Source organism: Apteryx mantelli, chromosome 22, assembly GCF_036417845.1.
Source record: "Apteryx mantelli isolate bAptMan1 chromosome 22, bAptMan1.hap1, whole genome shotgun sequence".
NCBI classification, from domain to species: Eukaryota; Metazoa; Chordata; class Aves; order Apterygiformes; family Apterygidae; genus Apteryx; species Apteryx mantelli.
In genome coordinates, this window is record NC_089999.1 from 15253382 (window position 1) to 15272211 (window position 18830).

The window sequence follows — 18830 nt, forward strand, 5'->3', positions numbered from 1 at the left end:
ATTATTCCCAGAAATGTCATCTTATTCTGGAATGTGACTCTTTCACTCAGGAAACCTAGTATCTGAGAAACGGCAATGGGATTCAGAAGTGAATTGTAGGGAGGTTCAAGCTAGGTCTCCAGCTAATCCAGTGGATTTGTTAAATGTTGTTGAGGGGCAGCTCAGCTCCTGAATGCTCAGGAGTTGAGTCAGGTTGAGGAGTAGGAAGGTCTGGGGCTGTGTCTCCCCTCTTCCTCTTAGTTTCAGGAAAAAAAGCTAATGGACTTGTTTTTTTTCCTCTGTGGAATTTGAGCTCTGAATCCTGAAATGACTGCTCAAGATCAACCGCAAGGGACAACCAGTTTGGAGAGGGAGGTGGGCCCACTGTACCTGTAGTAGATATATGAGGGAATGGTGATGCCCTGAGCAGCAATAAGGGAAGAAGGAGCCTCTATTCTGTTAGCACACTTCTGCCTATCCCCATAAATCCACATGGGTTAAAAGCAGGATTCATTACTGGAGGAGCCTGTAGATAACAGTGATGTTGCAAAGGCTGATAGATAAGAAAAGTTTGTGAGAAAATAAAATTCACTTTTCAAGAAGTCAGAGGGAAATAAAAGGTCAGAATTCTTTTTACTCATTTTCAATCTTGCGTAGGGTTTTCTCATCTTTATAACAAAGACAGGGTACTTCAACTTTTTTTCTGAGGGCGGATTTGAATAGCCTTCCCTATTACTTTGTCTGCACCTCCACTGACAGCAAACCTAGCCCTGTCACAAAACCTGAGGTCTGAATATTTCCTGAACACTGGAGATGTTACATCTGCAGCTACATCTCCCAAGAAAACAGATCCCTTCTCTTTGGCAAAAAGCGGTGATTTTTCTCTGCCCTCTGTATTTTTATATCAGCTCTGAGGAAATAATTAAAAGACCTGGAAACTTTGAAAATGTGAGGTTAAAACCCTGGGAAGATCATCTGCCTTGTAGTTAGTGTGTGTATATTATGTGGTTTGTGGTTAAAGATTCCCATAAAAGAATGGTTGGTAGAAGCAGTCAGGATTTCCATTTTTTTTTAAATATTCCCTTTCTAAACATGTTTGTGGGGTCACAGAAAATGTGCATTTTGATTTGTAGTAATTATTTTAATTCTGGAATAGATTTTGATCTCTCCCCAGTATCTAAGATGTAATCTGTTATTATCACATGTAATAAGAGATTGAGGTGCAGGAGTGCTGGGAAGAGAAAAAAGGGTTTTATGTGCTGGTCTCTATCAGATGACAAGGTCAAGGTGACAAAAGTCACATAAAAGGCAGTGTCACAACTGCCAGTAGTAACCTTACACCTGAGTGCAATCAACTGATTCTTTGGGTATTTTTATTAAGGTTCTCACAGGCTCCCCTGCCTTGTAGCTGAAGGACCAGGAACAAAGACAAGGGTCCCTCAGATCCCAGCTTTGGCTTTGACAGAAATCTGAGCCAAAATGTTTTTAATTCGATGTATTAGGCTCACTGAACTGGCATTCTGTGGCAGACCAGTACGTCTTAAATGGCCTGTAGACAACATGTAAATTCCACGACCAGTTTTTATGAGGTCTCTACCAGTGAAAAGTCATGGAATTTGTCTCAAGGTCCCGAGGTGAGGTTAACTGGGACTGCTCTTGGCTTCAGGCTGCAATCATATGGAGCCTGTAGGTCCGGCTAGTCCCTTAGATGACAAAGAAGAATCCAGAGACAGAGATAACAAGGCAGCATCAACCCCATGATCATTTACCCGTCTGGTCCCTACAACAGACTGTGGAAGCAAAGCTTATGCAGTTATGCTGTCCGTCTGTGTGTCCAAATATTTCCAGGACCCACTGGCTGATTTCAGGCCAGATTGTTGGATGGGGAGAGAATCTTGGAAAAATATGTATCTGGTTAGAAGAGAGACCTGGTTATGCCCTAACAATGAGAAATGTCACAAGGGAACTCCAGAAGACAACTTTGACCACAAATCGTCACTAGAAATTTTGCTCATAGCAAATTAGGCTTTCTTAGTTCTTGTACTCCTAGAATGACATTTTAAATAATTTTCTTGCTATTTACCATTCAAAATGCTAGTCTTTAGAGAAGATGCATGGATGATGTAGGTGCAAAGCACCCAGGAAAAATCCTGTGAAGAGACTAGATGGCTGGTAAGCCGTTTCTAGAAAAGCAGGAGCTATAACAGCAGCACACTGAGGTATCTTAGTATATTTACCGTTGTGCAGAGATAGGAAGAAGAAAGAAAAGTAAGCAATGCCCTGCAAGATCACCGACACATTCAGCTGGGTGTAAAGTCAAGATGTCTGTCTCCAGTGAAATGAGTATTGCTCCACGAGTATCTTTAACCTGCTGATGTCTGTTAGCCTCAACCATTCAGAAGCTCCACATGTTAGGTATAAGGGGTAGGCACAAGAGCTCTTCTCGTAGCCTATGTTTCCTAGCAGCATCTTTATTTTTCTCATCTTCCTCGTTGATCAAACAACAGTACAGTTTGCCTCGAGTGAATGGCTGGTTGTTTTAACATGGTTTAATTAGCTTTCCCTGTATTCCATCTCAGGAGTCTAAATATTTACTGGTCTGTGTTTAGTCACAAAAATGCAATTCAATGCAGTAAGCACTCACCTTGCACTAAAATTTTCAGCCGTTCCCTCTTGAGTTTCCAAAGAGAATCTTATAGCTGGGTTGATGATAGACCCAAAACCCAATTAAGAAAATGGAAAGGATTATACTGATCTTAATATGCTTAAGAGAAAGCAAAAATAACGAGGAAAAATATAATATTAAAATAAATAAAAAACAAAGGATCTGACCTTGAGACTTTTTTCCTTTTCTTTTTGCCAGGGTTAAACTGGAGGACTGCAAAGTCAGGCATCTCAGAAATTATAATTATAGTGATAGTTATAGTTTCACATTTCTCTTAGTTGTAACGTTCTATATAAAACTGTACATAAAAAAACCTTCAATTTTTTTAAAATAAAGTGGTCTAGGAAAAGGCATAGATTCAAACAGCAATAGGCTGCTCTCACTGAGCTAGAAAAAACAGCTAACCAGCTGAAACATATTATTAATTATCAGACGCGAGCAAGGAACAAAGGGACTGTAAAGAACCCACCGCAGAGAAACTATGTTTTTATGCCAATTAATCTCAACATATTTTAATTAAGATTTTTAACTTTGCAATAGAGCAAGAAAATAAAGTTGAATGTAATGCAAATAACATGTCAAGATGTGCTTTATCAGCATAATTCTGTAATAATTCATAAACTCTAGGTTACTTGAAGCTACTTAAGTTTATATGTTAGGTGTAATTCAAACATATCCTACTATAGTCCTAAAGTTCAAAGGTTACAGTCCTTGCTTACAACAGTTATATTTAAACTTGCTTCCTAAGGAATTCAATACTTTTGTTTGACTGAATGCTGTATAATCTTAACTATAAATTGGCTAGCATGCAGCTAAAGAGAGGGTTTATATTCTTGCCAAATATTTATGTAGGCATCCATGAAACTGTAATGATTTGTGCACCACCTTTGCAATGACCAAGAATCAAAGTTATCTTCTTCATGTGTGGATGAGCTTGTGGGTGAGTTTATACAGGATACTTAGAATTTTACTTGCCAGCAGGAAGGAATCTCACTAATCATAACATTTTTATTACTAGTGATTATGCTTTTTGAGCTGTCTTTCCTTTACCTATAAAAGTAGCTGTAGTGTTATTTCTAGTACAGTTAGATGTCCCTGTACAAGGTGAGGGGACAGTTACTCTCTTAAGTTAAACAGTTAAGATGGGAGTTTAAAAGCTGGAAATAAATTGGGTGGTTTTTTCTATTTAGCCCTGATGATTTCATTAGCATGACTCATTTTTATTAGATTGTTAATACTTATCGTTAGCAGCACAATGGACCTGGTGGCAGGTAAAAATGTTTCATGAAATGGAAGTCCCCGTTCTGTTCTGGAATAAGAGGACTGGCAGGCCAATATAGGACAATGCAAATGTTTCTCTTGCTTACACCCCATATGCTCAACACTGCATTTGGTTTAGCATTTGTCCTACAGTTTGCAATGAAACTATATGCCTGGGATTTTATTGTTTTGATCTTCAGCTGACTTCAGCTGGCAGATCTGTATGAACTTCAGCTGCTCTTTCAGTTTATACCTGGGGAAAGTCAGTCTTGGGGTCTGAACCAGTACATCAGTATGCATTTTCATTCTCTGTTATCACTAACATTAAAGTAGCACCTACAAGCCCAACATCTTCAAGTCTGGCTCTCCAACATAATTAGCATTACTATTTGGTTTGAGGGCTCTGATTTACTAGGGGCCCCAGTTAAGTCTAAAACTCCTTCAGATCTGAGCTTGCAGCTCAGGTTCCAGCAGTTTGGCCCAATCAGCATCATAGGGGTGAACAAGATGTGTTGAACGCTCTTGCTTGTCTACCATCCCCTTTCTTTCTCTGGCCCATTTTGCCAGCCCCCCTATTACATTATAAATCTTCAGAAAAGGCTTGAGTTTTTGGCCACGTTCACTAGACAAGAACTCATTCAGGCTCTGAGCTGTCAGGGAAGCTCTGTATCCCACAGTGCAGTAGCAAACTACATGTTTCTGCTTTTCATGTTCTGAAATAGAAAAAAAAAAGTGTAACTAGAGGTGGAATTAAAATTTATTTACCAACTACAAAATCTATAAAAACGCCCTACTTGCTAGTCTGGTGTAACCAAATCCAAACAATCTAAACCTAGACACCCAAAATTTACATTTCACAGTGTCCGTGTGTGTGTGGTGAAGGAAGTCTTATTCGGCTCTTAAGCTTTCAGGCTATAGTTGGGGGAAGGAGGGTGTCACAATTTCAAACAGTTCTCAACTGTGGTGCTAGAAAACTTCCTTATTTTTTAAAAACAAAATCTTATATTCTCATGTACGGAAAATATTTGTTACTATGCCATCTGGCAGAACTGCCAGTCTGTTGTTGTGATTATTAAGAATAATGCCCTCATCTGTAGTTTGTGTGAGGATGTCTATTAGTTTAAGCACCAAATTAACCATTTGTTTCTTACTTGCTGAACACAACCAAAACATAATATAAAATAGAGGGGGTATAGTTTTCATGAATTTCAAAATCATGCCAACAATTTCCTTAGTTTGAAGCAAAACTCTTTATGGTGTTTTCCCTGCACCCTTCAGCTGAGTGTCACAGTAGAAGAACCTAAAAATGCAATGGCTTAAAAGTGGATCAAACTAAATCATTATCAGACTTTTATTCAAAAAATGAAATAACTGTAATGGTAATCCAAAACAGATAATGGAAAATAAGAGAAATTGTTCGTATTTGCAACCATTATAAAATAGATAACAATATCTGTGATCTTCAGTATATCGTTCTGTAAGCTTGGCTATGGATCTCAGACTCAGGAGGTTTTGCATTCCTTTTTTACTGGGGAAAGACTGTTTTTTCTGGCATGTTTGGTACTCGACAGGATAATAGTTTCTGCAAATCAGGCCCCACTTACCCTGGTTCAATTCAGCAATATTCCCTTATAGCATCTTTAAAAGGGCTTCAAATGACAAGCAATACCTTTCTGAAGATGTTCCTGCAGAATTTCTTGTATATTGTTACTCTCAGGGTCGATACGTATTGCTCCTGGCAAATGGCTGACCTCAAATTCATCTGCCTTCCGGATGTCCTAAGAATAGAACATTGACATATTTTTTAACCAGATCATTAAAGAAGAACATAAAATACTTTCTGACCATGCGAAATATACAACACGACATCTAAACTTCAAGGTATCTTTGTTCTAAATTTTTGTCCGAAGCTGGAGGAATACTATAGTTGTATGTGTGCACATTTCTGTGTCTGCAACAAGCAACAGACTTTCAAGCCTTTGGCTCACCAAATTTACAACTTCGTTTAATAGTCTTCAGATTAAGATTGTTCTACCTAGGCTATCATAGGCTGGCTTTTGAAATGCACGTTATCTGCCAGTTTCTTGACCTCAAAAATAGAACTCAGTGAACAGTTAAGCCTTTAATTAAACATGTTCTAACAATTGTTTCAGTCAGTGATAACTATGATCTTGCTTCTATTGAGTTACAATTATAGCATGGGAGTAAAAAAATTGCAGACTTTGTACTGACTTGTTATAAATATAACATAATGTGTAGCCTGTTCTCTGTTATTTAACCATATTTAACACAGGATACTCTCCAGTCTGCAAAAATCTGTCTGACATTTTATGGATAAAATCCTTTAAGATGTATTGATATGGATAATGACAAGTTTGCTTTCTATGCTAAAGTAGATGGTTAAATGTATGAATCAAAGGGGATGGCTTGGGGTCAAGGCATTGGGTATGAAGTACTTTTTGTTCCACAGGATCACTGCTTTCAAACATAAAGCCTTGCTGTATCTTCTTTTCTTTCTGATGCCAATGCACTGTGCTATGATCTCAGATGGACTCTTTGCAACATCCCACTTTCTCAGTGTCCACCTTCAAGATCTAATAGCACTTCAGATAAGATATGACTATATTTTCTCCAGTGTATAATGGAACCTTGTTGCTTTCAGATCTCAGAATTGGCTCCATCTCATGGTTGTGTCTCTATGTCAGGACAGATTCTGGAACTTCTACTGATGATTTATTATAACTTACTCCATACACTTTTCCATTTTCTAAAAAGGAATTATTGCCAGTGCAGTACTCTTCAACATGACTAAAAATGCCAGAATCTAGCCTCTAGTTTGTCATATTCTCTGAAACTCATCAGTATAAGGTTTGTGCTTAAATAAGTGGAAAACATACTCAGCTAAAAATTATATTATTGTCAGTTACAACTATCCAGTGTGAAAAACAGCACAGTTGACTGGGATAGATAACTTTAATTACAGGGTAATAGTTTCCATCCCTAAGCCCTCAAAAGGCACTTTGAATTAAGTCATAGTGATGAGCATATGAGATCTCACACTAGCTGCAGGAAACACTTTGTTATCGGTCTGAAACTGAATGACTGAGTCCTGCAAAAAAACAAGTACCTTTATAATATCTCAAATACTAAAGGAGAGTCATTTTTTTGCAAGATGGAGGATACTTCATTTAACACTAGAAAAGACTGAAGGTATGTGTGGCAGCTGGAAAGACAGGTTACGTCCAGACATTGAAATCAAACTACAGATATTAGTAGACACATTATGATACCTCATGGACCTGGAAAGACCTTTGGTACCTGCTATCTAGGGTTTTCCTAAATACAACATTTATAAAGACATGTCACAAAACTGATTTTATTGTCACTTAGCTACCATCTGTAATTACCACTGCAGCCGTGTGTCTCTTCTTGAATGCAATTTTCAACTTTCAACAGGTTAATTTACTTAAGGTGGAAAGCAGTATCTCATCTGCTTGTGTTCATTAAGTAATATATCTTTATTTAACATATATATCCACCATAATTCACCGCCAACTTTAATTTTAGCATATTCTGTCAAAATGCTTTAGAGAAAATAAAGGCCAGGCAACAGTGTTCAGACAGAGTCAATAATAGGGATTGCAGTCTAATCCCTACAGAAGGAGAAACTGAGGAAGGGATGTTGCCACTGTTTTACAGCAATAATAAGGAAAATTCCTGGCTCACAGTCATATGTTAACACCTATCCCCTGGATGTTTGACTGAACTGAGGAAAAAAATCCATCTTTTCCTAGAGAATGTTCTTGGCCGTTATAGTATGGCCCTGACTTTCAATTTTGTTCCTAGTTTTGATGGTCAAAAATTGAAATGCTTGACTTAATTCTAGCAAACCTACATAGTAATTTAGTTCCTGTGACCAACCCTTTCATAGGATCCTTTCCTCTGAAGTCAGTCTTGGGAGAGAAATCACATTCCAGAATAGCAATGCAGACACGTGGGATCTGTTTGATCTCTGCTTTTAGCCCAAAGTCTGTGTTTACTGGGGAGTGACTTGATATGTTTTGATATAGTAATGGTTGTATTCCACAACCACTAAAACCTTGTCTGAAAAAAGCAACACTATTTTATTAAGAAAAAATAAGCACAAATCCTTTTTAGATATTTTTGTAACCCAGTTCCCAGGGTGAAAAAAATCACACTACATAGAAAAAGATAGTATTATGGAAAATTGCTAACCAAGACACCAAGATAGTTTAACAAATGAAAATAGCAATCACCTCCTTAAAAAAAAACTGTCAGGTTTCAGGTAACCCTGTAAGCCTGTACACAGTGTGCTGTGGCGCAAGTGCCTAATGATACAACTGCACTGAAGCTAAGCTAGGTTGACAGTGCTAAACCACAGAGGTTTATTTTAGCCAAGGTCTGAATAAACTAGTATGTGACATGAGGCAGAACTGTAACTTTTGGAATAAATTTACAACCTCAGAAGCTGGGCTCCTCGCCAGGGTGCTGATGCAACAGTGCAGCTCCACTCTGCACTCTTGGAATTTTATTTATTAATTAACTATTTATTAACTGGTTTCACTCTGAGCCAACTTTTTAAGCTGATGAAGAATTAACTAGAGAGGTTGACTGAAATCTCCTTGGCTCATTGTAAAGTTGCTATTACAAACAAAACAAAGTTCAGTCCCAAATCTCTCTCCAGTACACAAAAAGAAAAAAAAAATCAAAATGTATTTTAGGGTTGATCTCTACTTTCCAATTTTGTTCTGCTCTGGACCTAATCAACAGTAGCTGATCTAGTACAAAGTTAAAATGAATGTTCTGCAAATACAACACAAGGTCATTTTCTTTTATCCTTCTTAGCTCAAGCATATGTTGATCTGGAAAAAAAGGCATGTCTAGAACATTGCCCCCAAAGGTGCTTTCTAATGGAATTGGAACGGAATTGCCTATCTGGTAAAAGCTGCCTTTCAGGACAGAACAAACCATTTTTCCAACGTTAATTTTCTCTACAAGGTTGTTTAGCCACATTGTACATCAAATCTGTGATGCTAAAGCATGAAAAGTTCAGATCTGGAACATGGGGCCTTCTTGAGAAACCCAGAGAACTGACGATTCACTAACGCCTGCAACGACTGAAACATAAATGCAAAGATTCTTGGCAAAAATGAACACTCCAGGCCATGTCAGTGCCCCCCAAAAGAGCAATGATAGTGACAGGGCAGTAGTATGAAAAATCCTGGCATGGAGATATTCATTATGGGCTCAAGGCAGTCTGGCTGTAGATACAGATGCCGTCTAGAGACAAGACTCTCCTACAGCTTCCACCGAGGGGAGGCTATAGCTGAAGTGCAGTTAGTGTTTTAGACACTGCAACACCCCACAGAAGGAAGTCACAGAAAACCTGATATCCTAAGTTCTGCTGTTCATAGAATTCCTTGGTTTTAATTTCATTTCTCTCTCTATTAGAGCTAGGTTTAATAACACAATTTTTAAAATCAATTTTATTAAATTCTAACTTAAAATATTTTGTAGAATTAGAAAAGTAGTAACCTCTTAATGTAGATTATAAAGAGATTAGAATGGCAAATAATCATTTCTGCTTGATTTTAAGCATGACTTGCTTTAATTCCTAAGCACCAAATTACTTACGAAAATAAGTAGTTCTTCTGGCTTTTCCTCCAACCAACTTTGCAATGTCTCTGTAGAAACTGATTCCACATCTGGAAAAGACTTCCGCACCCATTCGATAGCCAAGTCCATCATTTCTGCAGGGTCAGTTACGTTTAATTTATGGATCTCCTCCAGAAATTCTGTTGCCATTGCTTTTGGGGCAGTACAGAACTATAAAGAAAACACTCTCAAAATGCACGCTTAAGATGTCCTCTTTACTTATCTACTTGATGATAGGTCACATGGCTGATTTAGTATATTTGGATAACAGCCATATTACTGTTAGCAGAAGAACAATTTTTTCTAAAAAACAAGCCTAGAAAATGCAGATACAAGGATGATACATTTATGCCTACACTAGACCACAATGGAAGTAACATTTCACATGTGACTTTTTTTTCCAGAACGTAAAGCTTGCAAATTTTTGGTAACTGCTGCATAAAGGTGGCCAGTAAAGGTTCTGGAGGTCAGTTTGCTTTGTTCTCAGAGTGAAGTGATTGATATCAAACTGAGCTTTGACTGTCTGAAAAACACCCTGGAGCTTGCACTTTGATTTTAGCAGCCTCTGCCACTTCATGGTTTGAACTGGGCTGCAGGAGAGCACGGGATGGCCAAGCAGTTTGAAAGGAGAGGACATTTCCCGATACTGTCGTCAGTCCTGGTTCGCACGTGGATACCGAAGCCTCTGGATGCACGTCGTTATGGGCCCTGCTGCCCTGAACACACAAGAAGTGCCCCCTCACAGCGGGGAAGAGATGAGGCCTATCACACTCAAAATTCAAATTTCTGTCAATCTTATCTGTGCTTTTCTGTGTAATATCATTGTGGGAAAAGTAATCCCTCTGTGTATCGTGTATTTCCCTCATAACTGGAAACCGAAGAATTAAAATTATCATCATTTTTCCAAGGGATTTGATATAAGTACCTAAACATACAGTGCTGAAGTAGGAACCCTATCATCATATGTCTGAGAACTGTGAATGACAAATACCACTTGAGACACCCTTTTCACCAGAAGAAAATGGCGCTAAACGGGAAGCCTTCTCCCCTAGCAACGCCCCTGACTACGACGTCAGCCCGCCGTTGCGTCGCCCGCGCGCTAGGAGCCCCGCCCCGCGCGGGCCGAGGCCCCGCCTCCGCCCCCGTTGCCGGGCAACCGCCGCCGCCTTCCCGGCTTGCCTCGGTGCCTCTCGCTGTCGGGCTTCCGTCCAACCGCCCGGGGTGTGGCCGTCGCCATCTTGTGCTGGGGGGGGTGCGCAGCCAGAGGTGCCGCCATGGAGGCAGGTGAGGGCGGGCGGGCGGTGGCCGCTCCCCGCCCGGCGCTCGCGGTGCGGGGCCGCGCGGCGAGAGGCGGCGGGGCTGGCGCTGGCGGGTGCGGCCTGCTCCCGCTGCTCCGCGGCCCGAGGAGGCCGCTCCCGCAGGGCGAGCTGGGGCCGACCCGCGGGCGGCGCTGAGCCCGCTCCCTCGGGGCGGGGGCGCGGGGGAGGCTGCCCGGCCTCGGCGCCCTGTGCTCCGGGCCTTGCCGCGTCCGCGGCGCCCGCAGCCTTGGCCCCCCCGGCCGGCGCCGCTTCCCCCGCGCGCCCCTCTCGGCGCGCGACCTTGCCCCCTTCTCCGCGGGTGCCGACCCCGACTTCGTTTTTAACGTTTCCCGGGGCTCAAGACTCTGAGTTGCAAATCTGGGACCGCACGTCCTTCAGTCTAACTCGTCCCGTCCCTGATCTTTATTTCTGTAGAAAGCACTAGTTTTCATAGCCCGCGACGGGCTGGTAACTATACCCGGATAACTTTTTAGAAAAAGAAAAGCGTGTTTAGGTGCAGCTGCTTTGGGAACATCTATATTCTGATGTTAAAATTCGTTCATGGTTTCACCTGGGAATTGAAGATTAGCCTCACAGGCTTGTGAATGAGTGGTCTCTAGTGGTGACAGCAGGCCACTGAGAATTGAGAGCCCTTCTTTGGTCAAGATGGGTTTGCTATTTGTTCATTATACTTGAGATTTATGAATTCTCTTCACTTGGCTTTTCTTTTCCCATGTTTTTGACTTACATTATACTAGTCTCATATTCTCTATTCAAGTTTTTTTTTTTTTATAAGAATTTAGCTATTCCTCCATATATAAGTATCGTACCGATAATGCTCCAATCCGTTAGTAGTCCTTCACTGGACTTGCTCCAGTATGTCCATGTCTCTCTCATACTGCGGAGCTCAGAACTAGACACAGCACTCCTGATGTGGTCTCGCCAGTGTGGAGTAGAGGCAAAAGATCACCTCCACCAGCAGCTAGCAGTGCTCCTTCTAATGCATCCCAGGATGCTGTTGGCCACCTTTGTTGCAAGTGCGCATTGCTGGCTCATGGTCAACTTGTCCACCAGGACCCCCAGGTCCTTCTCTGCAGAGTTGCTTTCCAGCCAGTTGACCCCCAGCCTGTACTGGTGCAGGGGATTGATTATTCCTCCCCAGGTGCAAGACTTTGCATTTCCTTTTGAACTTCATGAGATTCTTGTTGGCCCATTTCTCCAGCCCGTTGAGGTCCTGCTGAATGGTGGCGCAGACAGCTGGTGTATCAGCCACTGCTCCCAGTTTTGTATTGTCAGCAAACTTGCTCTGTCCCATCATCAAGGTCACTAGTGAAGATGTTAAACAATACTGGACCCAGCATCAACCCCTTGGGGGTCTCCACTAGTGCCTGGTATATATTGTAGCGTGAGAACATTGCAGTGTTCACTCATGTACCATATGAAGACATCATCTTTCTGCAAAAAAACCTGCTGCCTTGCACTACTTCTACAGTTATGTAAAACTAGGATTTCAGTGGGCTGTTCGCACTGCCCTCTTCTCAGCTTCTTAAATTTTCCCTGTATAAATATCTCAGGCTCCTTGCTTTTTCCTGTTCCTTCACTTTAAACAAGTGTCAGTATGCTTTCCTCCATTTCTTGCATCTTGCTTGGCTGTAACCACCATATTTATGAATGCAAGGCCAACACTGATTCATGTAATGAATGAACTTTTGCTAAATGAATCCATGTTGATTATGGGGAGTTACTGCTTTATCTACTCCTTTTTAAACATATTGTCTATATACTGCTCAAACTGAGAAACTGACTTTCAGATCTATTGTATGGGTCCAGTTCTTACTATTTTTCTCATCTGTATCAGATGATACAGGAAATCGACTGCGGTTCCAGCTGGAGTTGGAATTTGTTCAATGTCTGGCTAATCCAAATTATCTTAACTGTAAGTACTTCAAAGTAAATGTCAGCATCCTGAGAAATGAATATTGGTCTTAATTATTTTTGGTAATGCTAAACAAAGAAAAGCAAATGGATCTTTCACAGGATAAAGGTAGTCTGTAAATATTTCCATTTGTCCAGATTTACAACAGGTAGGGGGGTTTAAATGCAAAATGTTTTATTTGTTGAAATAAAATTAAATACATCTACATGTAGAAGAAAATAAGAAGCTCAAGCCTGTAATAAAAATAATTTCAGGATAACAGTATTCCTTTATCTAAAATCAGAATTTTACAAGTGTTAATAATAGTTTCAGATACTGTACTTATCTCCCTTGAATTTCCCTGCCAATTTTGATGCTACAGTCAAAATTTTCTGTTTTAAAAAGCTGTTCTCTGCCTTGTTGCTGCATGAAAGACACATACCATAAGGGAGATGAGACTAGCTTATTGTGCTTAGAATGCTGACATAAAATATAATATACTTTTTCCTTGTATATTTATTTCATCTTGAATTGATCAAAATTTGATTGTAATTTTAAAGTAAAGTTTTGACTCAAATGTTCATTTGTATAGTTTTTGAATATGTATTCTTCAAGTTTGGCAGATTTTTTTCCTGCCTCTGTAACTGACAGTTCCTTATTTGTCATCTTATTTCAGTCCTTGCACAGAGAGGCTACTTCAAAGACAAAGCTTTTGTAAATTATCTTAAATATTTACTTTATTGGAAGGAACCTGAATATGCAAAATACCTAAAGTAAGTGTTAAAATCACTTAGTGTTCTAAATTTTAATGATGTGATGTTCACCCTTTGTTACGTGCTGCGTAGCAGTATGTCAGTATTTGATTTCTGCCTGCAACCCTACTTTTGCCCTCTCCACTGTGTTTTGCTATTTCCAACAGTCCAGCTATAACACAAATAGACAAAATGATAGAACTTGTCTTTCATCAGTTGTGCAGTGAATTTTTCTTTTGCAAACTGTATCTGCAGTTTATCATTTGTTTAAAATATCAATATTGAACATTGTGGTACAAAACCACTTCAGTTAGGCCCAGTAGCCATGTTTTGAGAGTGATTTTTGCAATGTTGTTGCTTATATGAAGTAAAGGATGGTTTTGCATTTTTCTTAGTGTTACAACTCTCCTTCACATTTTGGGAAAACAGTTCTTGGTTTTACTCTTTAAATGAGCTCTTGAAATAGATATTGTAGCTGATATGTATTTGTTTTAATCAAATCTAACTATTAGAAAAGTTACCCTATGCAAGCATGTGTATGCATCTATAGATGTTATTGGACTCCTTGTTTCCTAGCGTTATTAAGGTATGTATTAGCGTCTAGAATATTGTAGTTTTAAATGGGTTGATACTTGAGTAAAGCACGTACATGAAAAACGAAAATAATGGGCTGCAGAATTACTGGAGGCTCCAGTCTTAGTGTACCTTGTAAAAATTTTTATTAAAGCATATGTTTATTTTTAATGCAGGTATCCTCAGTGTTTGCATATGTTAGAGCTGCTCCAATATGAACATTTCCGCAAAGAACTGGTAAATGCTCAGTGTGCTAAATTTATTGATGAGCAACAGATTCTTCACTGGCAACACTATTCACGGAAAAGAATGCGACTCCAGCAAGCACTGGCAGAGCAGCAGCAACAGAACAACACCTCAGTAAAATGAAAAACATTCTGCAGAGTGACAAGGTGGTACTTTGAATCACTTCAAGTACTTACAAGAGAGGACTCTTGGTAGTTTTGGCTGTGTGTACATAAATATGTAACTTTACCTCCTCATTTCTATTGCTAAAGTCTTTTTGATTTATCAAGTGACTAGGCTTTTTTTTTTTTTTCCCCCTGTAACTTGTATCAACATTTTAAAGATATAAGACTAATAAACTCATAGTTCTGTAACTTATTCTGTAGCATTAACAGTCTCAAAAGAGTGTTATTACAGGTCTTTGTTCCTCTTGAAAACAAAATGTAGGATTTTTTTAGGGCACTGTCACTTAAGTATCTAACAAAAAAGTATAGTTCAGAGTCTGGTTTTAAGAGGCATGTTCCCTGGAGAACAATGCTATATCTCAAAGTGTTGCTAAGAACCCCCTTGTGTACTGCTTTTTACAACTGCAGGATGAGCAAAGTTAAAGTGAAGATATACAAAATCTACAATGTGGATGTTTGCCTTGAAACAGAGCTGAGCTATAACATGTCATTTCTGTTTATCTGGTAATCATTGTTGCAGGGAGTCTTGCAGTTTTGCTTACAGTATACTTTAGAGACAGAAATCAAAGTGTGAAGACACAAGGACTGCAGGAGTAGAGCAAAGTTAAGTGATATAAACCTTGCAGTCAGATATTATGCAAATACTAAACAGAAGGTAGAGGAATAGGCTGTAGCTGTATCTATTCCATTAAAGTCAGTGTATTTTAATGGAATACACGCTTTACTTTCTGCCAGTGAAATACTAGATGCTTGTAGGCTTTCCTACAGTAAGTGTAGTGAAAATAACTTGTGTTACAAAAGGGTGTAAATGCTTGCACTAGTAGAGAAGCATTTGCCCTTTGTTTATTTCTGTACAGGATTTTTTTTTCTCTTAAGATACATGGATTTTGGCAGCTGACAGGGATTTAATTTTCTTATTTTTAGATTGTATTCAAATGAGTATAGTTTTCTTTGTGTAATGAAGAATAAAATGTAGAATCAAAAAGTGGCAGAACTCTTAGGCTTCAGGGACTTCTACATAATGTGACTTGTCAGTTAAAAATACAATTTATTAAACTAAGTTAAAAATACAGTATAGCTTGAATGTTCTGCTTCTAAAGATTAGGCTTAGTTTAGACAATTTTTTCCTTTCTGGATACGTTCAGACAATACCCCTTCATGCTATATTTCACATTCTTGTAAGAGCAGGTACTGTGACCATTAAACTTCAGTGTGTGACCAGTGACACCAAGACTGTTAGTCTTCAGCTCATCATACTTAGACTGAACACATAAGCCATTAACTATCTTACGTGTTGAAAATTTGTCTTAATGGCTTTGGTAGCTATGTAAAAATCTCATTTAGGAAGAATACACAGATTCTTCTTTCTCCTATTCTTCCCACTTAATTGCTAAGCTACACCTTTAATAGTAAGTAAGTCTTTTTCTTCAGTAAATCTAGGCTGAACACAGAGTAGTTGCTGCTGATCTGGTAGGAAATTGATTTACGGACACTTTAAGTCTTCACTTTGTTTTCTAGAAACTGTAGTTTGGCCGGCATTCTTCTAAGAAAGGGTAGTAGATGCCTTCCCTTTGCTTAGAGTAGTACATTCCTTTTGGCTGAAAGGATGCAATAAAGAGTTAAGAGTCAATAGGCATATACTACACTAGCAACTTCGCTACCATTAACAGATTTAGTTAATTATTTAAAAGAATAGTTGCTTGTGGATAGCCTTAAACAGAGTATCTACTTTAGCTATGCACTGTTGAGGGAAAGAAGAAAGTGTATATGAAGTGTTTCATAATGTGAGCTCGGCTCCTTTGAAAAGAGACTGTTTGTTGCAAATACAAATTTATTTCAAGAAGAAAGGAAAGATACAATTTTGCATTTTGAGATTTTAGTGGAAGGTTTGGACCTAGAATTTATATGACATTTATTTTGACTACTCAGAAGTTGTAATTAACCATGATAGTGTGGAAAACAAAGACCCCTGAAAGGACAGAGCAAATAACTGAAATGAGCATCTTAATAAATGATTGACTACTGGAAGATTTAATCTTCAGTAAACAACATACGCACGAGCTCTGCCTTAAAACATTCTTCTTCAACCAGCTTCTGAGGCTGAAAGAAAAGTTAAGATGTTTTAGGGGCGATTCAAAATCCTGTTCAAGACGAGAGCTATTTGTATATAACATTAGCCTTGCTTCAGCAATTGTTTTTCATGTATGGCAAGTGGGAGTTGAAGGGAGCAAGCAGTGAGGCATAATTGAAAAATGCCTGAGGGTTTTCTGCTCTGAGTCATTCCTTAGAAAGTAACTGCTAATTTAATTAACTTGTACAAGTTAAAACGTGGTCTGACAGGTTTAGTGTCCTCAACTAAAAAGCACGAGAGTTCATGGGAGTCAGAGTTGTAGTCTGTTTGAATCAAAGTATACTGCGCTAATACTGTTCCACTCCCATAATTCGTCATTTGGATTTTCTAAAGCTGGAGGAGCTGCAAGTCAGGAAGCTAACAAGATGTTATTAAGAATTTTCTCTCCCCCTTCAACCTCTATTTTACTACATTTATTACAGAGAAAATTCTACAGAAAACAGATCAGTTGTCTGTTTGAGCCAGGAAGGGGGGGAGGGCAGAAGAGATTTTTCTGATTGTCTGCTCTTTTTAAATAAGAGGGCATAAGACAATGTGGATGGCAAATACCAATTTATAGCCACAAGCTCCTGCCAGTTTCTCACTCAAATGCACATAGACCCAAAAAATGTAATAAATCACTTACTGTTCCATATTTAAGTAGTGTAGGCACTCCTGTTAGTTTCAGATTCTTTCTGAATTCATTGTTGGGATCTTTCCAGCTGTTCAGAAGGAAGGTGAATAACAGCTTATACAGATGCACTTTGAAGTCAGCTCGTTAAAATTCTTCCACAAGGATGATTCAAAGGGCCTCACTCCCCACCTCCCCAACCCAGTTCTCAGCACAAGTACACAGACAGTTCACATTAGGGATGGTGTAGATCTCAAAAGTTGCAAAATGATTCATTCTTCACAGAAAAGGGCAGTTTGGTCAGTAGTTTCAACAGGTTAGTTAGCCACCAGTCCAAGAATAACAAAGTTACATCAGCCATTGGCATTAAAACATTTTTACTTACTAGGCTCTGTCTCCTACTAGGCAGTAGATGAATACAGACCCATCAGGCATGTTATGAAGTTCCTTCCTCACAATGGGTTCAGCTAGAGAGTAATTTATTAATCAGTTAGTAGTTAATACTTTTACTGTGCTACAGAATCACATGGATCTACTTGGACAAACAAAGTTGCTAGTGCTGATACTTTGTCTGCCTCAGGCAGAGGTCTGGGAAGCTTTGCAGAACTTACCACTGATGTTAAAGGGACTGGCCTTTGAGCGAAGGCCACTTTCTATTTAGCAAGTAACAATTATTGCCTGTCTATATGAGAGCCCATCAGAACAGCAGTAAGCTGCTCTCATATGTAATTTGGCATATATGATGCAGCAAAGTTCAGCGTGACGTATTGGGAGGAGCCACCAAGTTAACGTCACATTCTACTGCACACACTAAGTCACTTCTATCCCTTGATATATAAAGCAGAGGTGAATTAACTGATCATAAGATTCACATCTAATTGTCTGCGGAGCCAGATAGAAATATTAGCCTTCGTAGAAAGCTCTGCTGAACAGCATATTACATTGCATGCTATTTGGTGGGATGTGGTTAGTGAAACAGAGACCAGCACAGGCCGTTTATCAGTGAAGCAGCAGCTTTGCCAGCTCCAGCTCCCAGTCACATCCCAGTCGCGCAGGGGAGGCGGCCGGGGGGAGGCGGCCGGCCCGGCGGGGGGGTGGGGGGGGCGCGGCAGGCCCGGGGCCTAGCCGGGGGGAGGCGGGGGGGGGGAGGGCGCGGCCGGCCCGGGGCCTAGCCGGGGGGAGGCGGCCGGCCCGGCGGGGGAGGCGGGGGGGCGCGGCCGGCCCGGGGCCTAGCCGGGGGGAGGCGGCCGGCCCGGCGGGGGAGGCGGGGGGGGCGCGGGCACGGGGCCGAGGGCGGGCCGGGGCTCCGCGGGGCGGCGGAGCTCACCCGTCACGCAGTCCGGGCACCAGCTGCGGCCCGCGGCGTCCTTGTCGCCGCAGAAGAGGGCGAAGATGGGCCTGCCATGGCAGCGCTGCGCCGTCTCCGCGAACTCGCCGTACCCGTGCACCCGCTTCTCCTCCCAGCCCATGGCGGGCGCCGGCCGAGCTCGCGGCTACCGTCCCGCCCGCGCCAGCCACCGTAGCCCCGCCCGTTCGCCGCTTCCCGACGACCTCCGCGGCG

The 18830-nt window shown here is 40.6% G+C and overlaps 3 protein-coding genes across 3 annotated transcripts; 1 reads left to right on the plus strand and 2 right to left on the minus strand.

Annotated features, from left to right (window-relative positions):
- Positions 1–3068: 3068 nt before the first annotated feature.
- On the minus strand, positions 3069–9768 carry LOC106500213 (uncharacterized). Its single transcript, XM_013961919.2, has 3 exons — positions 9560–9768; positions 5574–5682; positions 3069–4617 (listed from the first exon to the last, which is right to left on the minus strand). The coding sequence occupies exons 1-3, from the start codon at positions 9728–9730 to the stop codon at positions 4346–4348; spliced, it is 552 nt and encodes a 183-aa protein (XP_013817373.1). The 5' UTR covers positions 9731–9768; the 3' UTR covers positions 3069–4345.
- A 992-nt stretch (positions 9769–10760) lies between these two features.
- On the plus strand, positions 10761–14721 carry MED31 (mediator complex subunit 31). The gene is made up of 4 exons (XM_067309912.1): positions 10761–10864; positions 12737–12814; positions 13470–13566; positions 14295–14721. The coding sequence occupies exons 1-4, from the start codon at positions 10855–10857 to the stop codon at positions 14485–14487; spliced, it is 378 nt and encodes a 125-aa protein (XP_067166013.1). The 5' UTR covers positions 10761–10854; the 3' UTR covers positions 14488–14721.
- A 1620-nt stretch (positions 14722–16341) lies between these two features.
- On the minus strand, positions 16342–18813 carry TXNDC17 (thioredoxin domain containing 17). Its single transcript, XM_067309913.1, has 4 exons — positions 18597–18813; positions 17655–17736; positions 17285–17360; positions 16342–16628 (listed from the first exon to the last, which is right to left on the minus strand). The coding sequence occupies exons 1-4, from the start codon at positions 18736–18738 to the stop codon at positions 16560–16562; spliced, it is 369 nt and encodes a 122-aa protein (XP_067166014.1). The 5' UTR covers positions 18739–18813; the 3' UTR covers positions 16342–16559.
- Between the last annotated feature and the right edge of the window lie 17 nt (positions 18814–18830).